The 6,444-nt window shown below is 34.0% G+C and overlaps 1 protein-coding gene across 10 annotated transcripts; it reads right to left on the reverse strand.

Annotated features, from left to right (window-relative positions):
* Positions 1-1,406: 1,406 nt before the first annotated feature.
* On the reverse strand, positions 1,407-6,092 carry LOC122051918 (BTB/POZ domain-containing protein At1g30440-like). 10 transcript variants are annotated; one of them, XR_006131599.1, is made up of 7 exons: positions 5,947-6,092; positions 5,799-5,875; positions 5,420-5,628; positions 2,735-2,841; positions 2,117-2,299; positions 1,925-2,011; positions 1,407-1,675 (listed from the first exon to the last, which is right to left on the reverse strand). XR_006131599.1 is itself a non-coding variant. In XM_042613252.1 (6 exons), the coding sequence occupies exons 1-5, from the start codon at positions 5,476-5,478 to the stop codon at positions 2,008-2,010; spliced, it is 357 nt and encodes a 118-aa protein (XP_042469186.1). In that variant the 5' UTR covers positions 5,479-6,092; the 3' UTR covers positions 1,407-1,675; positions 1,925-2,007. The 10 variants fall into 10 exon arrangements, 1 of the variants encoding a protein (XP_042469186.1); XR_006131595.1 differs by having other exon boundaries at positions 5,420-5,875; XR_006131598.1 differs by having other exon boundaries at positions 5,799-6,092.
* Between the last annotated feature and the right edge of the window lie 352 nt (positions 6,093-6,444).

Here is a 6,444-nt window from a genome sequence, read left to right on the forward strand (position 1 = left end):
TTGTTAAAATCTTTCCTTTTTTGTAACCAAATACAATAGCAAATAAAAATAAATTTTATTAAAAACTTTCCTTATTAACCGCTAGCAAAGATTATAAAAGAGGAGGAGGGGATGCTCTCTAAATACAACCAAGGCTCCTCTTCTAATTTCTTGTGGTTGGCTCTTCCCTCTTTTCCCTTTCCTCTTCATAAGGGTCAGCGACACTTGGAGAAGGACCTTCACCTTGTGGCTGGTTGCTTGTAGGAGAAGAAGAAGAAGAAGGAGGCATCTTCACTTTGTATTCTTTGGTGGCTGAAAGCTTGGAAAAGAAGGAGAAGGTCGGGTGTCTTTGTCTTGGTAGATCGTCGCCCACACGACGTCCAAGAGGAGGAGAGGAATATAGCATAAGATCAAGAGGTCTTTAGGTTATAAAAAAAGATATAACTAGTTCTTTATTCCTCAACAAAACTAGTTTAGTTTTTCTTTGTATGGATCCTGAAATATCAACACAAGAGGCTATCAATTTTGTGCTTCAATTGAGTTCTCTGTAGTTAAACCTAGGGTTTACTGTAAGGATTTTAAATATTCAATTTCTTTAAAAGGCTTTGTCTAGGAAGTGGTGGATGATCCCATAACAAAAAAGGTCGAGTGTCTCGCCAACGAACTGGAAGCCAATCCTTGAAATAGTTATTTAATCAACTTCTGTAATATCACTACAACAAAAACTCTCATAGACATCGATTTTCCAGCTGTCTATTACATTTTCAACCGATGTCTTTGAAGGCGATGTAAAAGGTCTGTCATTTTAGACAACGGATTAAAGCTGGAGTAGTATCACTTAACGACACCGATTTTCGAATTGGTTATTAACCGGTGTAGTATCACTTAACGACACTGTTTCATCAACGGTGTAAAATCGATGTAATATTATATGTTAAAAACACTAGTTTTGGCAGCAGTATACGATCGATGTAATATTAGTTAATGACACCGGTTTTGCAGCGGTGGAAAACTGATGTAATATCAGTATTGTTTAACGACACAAATTCGATTTCCGAAACAGTGAAAAACCGACAGTATCCAAGAAAATACACAAATAATCATAAATTACACAAATATTCTTCTTCCAACAATATCCATAAAATACACAAATATTCACAAATTATATAAATATTCTTCTTACAACAGTATCCATAAAATACACAAATATTCTTTTTACAACATCAAAAGGTAATAGATATTGTACACGTCAAGGTAGAACATCGTGAGTCAAAAATCAAGCTGAGGCTACATTAAATTATGAGAATCAGTATCTGTTCAACTTGCTATCCTGCTCCATTCTTCTTGCGCCTTTCATTTCCCTAATCTCACCACTTTTCACCTTCAAATGCCTAGTTTTCTAAGTTAAAACATCCACTGTTCTAATCTATCAAACAAAGTATCATTTGGTCTACTTAACAACAGCAAAGAACAAAAATAGAAGAATTATACATATTACAGAAGTCCTAGAATATCACCATCAGAAAGAAATTGGCATGGAACAATATCCATAATTTACATTCCATGCAAATGCATGCTTCATCCAAAGTTTTCAAAAATCAAATACCTTTCCTACTCAAATGTAATCTAGCATGCATTCAGCCCACTTGAACCGCACTTCATCAATTTCAACTCTGGAGTACTTGAGGTTTGTAAACTGTAAAATCACATAAATATTATATTAGTAAACCAAGACTAAAAATCATAGTTGAAAAAATAGTAAGAGCACCAGGTGTTGATTACAAAGAAATTTACTGAGACTTATAAAATATCTTCACAAGCTAATGCAACATCCAGTAGAAAAAGGCATACACGGAGAGCTATTTGCTACATAGGAAAAATAGCAAGGCAGAATAAAAAGAATCATCTTATCAATAACTCATAAGATGATTAAATTAAGGCATACCTCTTCAATTGGCTTGATATTCTGGAACAACTTTTTGGGAACAGATAATGACTGTGCATACTCATGGATATGGTAGAGAATGATTACCTGTGAAGAACCAAATTAACAAAAATACTAAGAAGAGAGCAATTTATTAACTCATTCATTAATTATGGAAAGAAAAATTTTGACAAAATGCGTTTAGCTACATACAATATTCAGCATTGTTACTGAAACATCAAACTCTTGGGCATGGACAACTCTACTGCTATTTCTAGCAGCACTTTGATGAATTAAAGCACTATTAGCTTTAGACCCTGAAACCATATAGCCTAGGCAGCTATTCTCAGAGTCAGTCTGGTTCACAAAAGTATGCGCAAGCTCTTCACTCTGCTCCTATAACCAATATAGTTATTAATCAAAGAGTGTATGTAAAATATCTTTTCAGTTGCAAGAATAATGCTAGTTTAAGAAATCATAGAATATTGACTGAATGGATAAACATGGATTAAATTATTTTCAACTTTGAAAAAAAAGATAGAGAAAATGGTGAAATTACATGAAATAGATAATAAAATATTAGCAATATTCAAAATACCATGATTTGGAGAAGACATGATTCCCAAGGAACAATAGACTTTTCTGCTATAGAAGAATGGATGATTCTAAAGATCATGTTTATCCTTATCATACATGTTAAGTATAATCATGTCATATAATATCATATGTATAATATGATTATAGCTTTAATGTTTAATAATTTGTTTCCTCAAGAATGTCCGTATGAAGATGAGAAATTATCTTTATAAATTAATTCAAAAAACCAATTACCTGTGATTCAGTAAATTTACTTTAACCTTGTTTAATGCATCAAGGAGATTCCTAGGATCAGTGCAACCATCTCGAAAGTATTCTGCAACAGCAATGTTATGAAGAACCTGAAATAAATAGAAAATGATTAAGAGTTCACACAAACAAGAACTACACATAGTAAATAAACTTCTCTTCTTTGGTACGCAAGTCAACAACAAATCATCATGTACTTTAAAAATGAGTAAGATATTAGTTAAAATAGAAATAATTAGAGGAAAAAATAAACATGTTTCATATAGCAACCAATTAATACATTTTGACATGGAGAAACAACATCAAACACTGAGTTGCAACTATTAGGGAGACCTAAAGACAAACAGTGTAAAAGCCTTCACACAAAAAGTAGAAGTGTGGATACCAAATATGCAATTTCTTCTTTCATATCAAACCCAGCAAAGAATCATTGGATCACTGTCATCTTTGGGAAGCAATGAGATTTCAATTAAAATAGAACAAATTTGAGGAATTTTACATTCTTGATTTGTATAATAACTGGTCAATTGATTTTCATATGGAGAAGAACCAAGTAAAATATAGTCAGTGTAAAATCCTTAAGAGTTGAAGTCGAATTATATTTCAACTAAAATACAGATTAAATCAATGACAAATGATAATCAAAGTAAAGAAATAAACAAGTAGACAACATGTTCCATTATCACAATAGTTCACAGAACCTAAACATTCTAAAAACACTAAATCTAAGAATTTATTTGTGGTAAAGAATCTAAGCTTGCTGCGCATGAAATGTAATGAATCTGGAATGCAAATGCTAAACACACTAGGAGTTGAAGTCTTATGAAAGGTCAGGTGCAAGAAAAGGTGAGGACGCTAAAGTTAATGCAGGCTGATGACTTTGACTTTGGAATCTACAATATCCACAGTCACACATGATTACAGTACACTCTTCTTCATAACAAACAATACAGAGTAGGATCCACATGAAGTCAATGTACTCAACACCAACTTCAATAACCATAAGTAAGAATTTAATGTTTAACTTAGCCACAAGTTCAGAACTTAGCCACAAGTTCAAATGCTTGTGCACCACCAGGAACATCAGCCAGTCTTGTCACAATATCCTCTTCATCAGAGTTCTTAATTAACCTTTCCAAAAGGCTACTTTTTGATAACAAAGGAAACTGCAAGAAGTACATGAATTAATTTTATAGCACAAGGAATTTTACCTATCCTCGCAAACTAACTCAAAGCCATGAAATCTAGCACGGATACCAAAAATGATCATTATCCAATATACTACAACATTCAGAATAAATCTGTTTCAAATCCTTCAATGAGATATTTAGAGTGCCTAAAATGGTAAGTACTGAATAATCCACATTGCTTGTGAGGCTAGGCCATGATTATATAAATGGCATGACTTGAACCTTAAAACTATGACCAGTAGAATTGAAAAGTAGTTGCACCTTCAAATTGTTGCAGCTATGTATTACTTGCGAAACAAATGCATGTGTAGGAATATTCAAATCAAAACTTGGCTGATGCAAATCAATTTGAAAAAAACTACAACAATATCAAAGCTTTTAAAAAAAACATTCCCACTTCAATTGATTTAAGTTAATAGTATGATTGAGGAATGCAAAAGATATCAATGAACATGACTAACTGGTACAAGCCAATTTCAAGATAAAATTCTGAGTTAGTGCCCTCGCCATGTGGAGATGGAAGGTCATTTCTTCAATTTCGACAATAACATCACTAGGAAGTCCTGTTGTGCAAAACTTGAAAAATACAAATATATAATTTGATGTCTTATTTCCTTATTCAGGTACAGGTCCTCTTGAAAGGTTATGTGGGGAAAAAGTGAATACACATGATTTTATTGCATTTGGAAGCTTACGGTAGAAATAAAATTAAGAAACCAATATCAACCTTCTGCAAGGTCTCAGCAATGATGAGACCAACATAATTGGTTATGTTTCAAATGTAGCCAACATAAATATCAGAAAACTATCTTGCAAATCCATAATGTGTCATGAAGTTATAAGGACAAGCATTTCATCTACTGAACCCGTGGGGGCATCTTCAAGTCAGTAACAGCGTGCATGCTAGCTGTTTCATTCTCTCAAACGTAGTAGTCGATACTAATTAACACATATGTTGCTCATGCAATTGTAGTCAATATAATCATATGAGAGAACGTTGTTGCCCATCCAATGATTGGAAAAGTAAAACTATGAGAAGCAAGAAATTCAATAGGAAAATTCTGAACTAGGTAGCACATCCAGTAAAATGAATTGCAGAAAACCAGCAATGACATTCTTCTAGATAAGAAGCACAAAACTGATACTTCATAGAGATTTTTGCTAAAAAACTTCATGGAGGTGTAATAGATCAGAGTAAAACCTTTTCAAAGGCAGGACACTTTTTGAATGCCAAAATTATATATGTCATCAATATCATAAATCATATAAGTACTTTAAAATAGAACCAGAAAGTAGCGTGGAGATGTAAATCTCATAAGACATTACCCAAACTACCAAAAATAAAATAAAATGGCAGATCTGAACTACTTAATTCCTGCAGCCTAGAAAAGAAGAAGTAGGTCTAATGACTTCAATTATTACAGAAGTAGATTTCCAGTTGACATCAATAAATGAAGTAAAGGAACGGAATGAATCATACCAAGCTTGCCCTTGTTGGTGGAAGGCATCGGGTTTTGATCCCAGTTTCATGCATGCCATCTTGTACGTCCTAAGCAAAGAAAGCTCAAAACAAAAACTCTCAAACAGAATCAAGTAGAAACTAAGAATCCTTCAGCCACCAGCTTGATTTTAGAGTGTCTTGGTCGATGTTAAGCCTATCTTCTTAAATTGCTAACGAAATCGACAAATCTACAGAAAACCAAAAGAAACAGGCTAAGTAGGAAAAAACTTTGCAGCTTGGTTTCCGAGTCCAGTAGCAGACATCCGAAACTCTCAACCAAGAGGAACGTTGAGTTCATCGCCCATCTATCCAACTCTATTAGACTCTTCTCATCTGTGCAACCCTAAAAATGCCTCACCTGAAGCAATGTCAATGGCATTCTCCTAAAACCCACAGATCTGATCCCCAACTCCAACCCTAGTTAAAAATGGGGATCTGAAACAGTAATAGAAGATTAAAAAAAATAAATCTTTTATCCGGAATCAAGGTCGCAGTCCCATGGTAACCTCGGTAAAGCGAAGAAGGGCTCCTCTTCTCACCCAAAGGGAGGAGTTGGAGGAGATGCGGTGTGGTTGGACGGAGAAGCAAGGGCGTCATGTGTTGATCCTGATCAGGAGAGGAAGGGGCGTCGATCTAGGAAGGGGAAGAGGGAGATGAGGCTGAGAAAGATGGTGTAACAACCATGAATTTCTTAAGCTAAGTATGTGAAGATTTTCTCTTAGAATAAAAAGATAAGATAGAACCAAAAATATATAAAAGAAAAGGAATTGGTCAAGGATTGAACCTTGAACCTTCTTAAACTAAGGATTATGGAATTACCACTAGACCATCATAATTTATTGTTAAAAGAGGAATGGAAATTCTAGATAAAGTTAAGAGCATGATAAAAAGAAGGAAGCAAGAAAAAATTCAATTAGCTTTCTTTCTCCTTCTCTTGATTAAGAAGGAAACAAGAAAAAGACAAATTGTCTTCTTCTCCTTCCTTCTCCTTTAATTTTCGTGGG

Source organism: Zingiber officinale, chromosome 3A (genome assembly GCF_018446385.1).
Source record: "Zingiber officinale cultivar Zhangliang chromosome 3A, Zo_v1.1, whole genome shotgun sequence".
NCBI classification, from domain to species: Eukaryota; Viridiplantae; Streptophyta; class Magnoliopsida; order Zingiberales; family Zingiberaceae; genus Zingiber; species Zingiber officinale.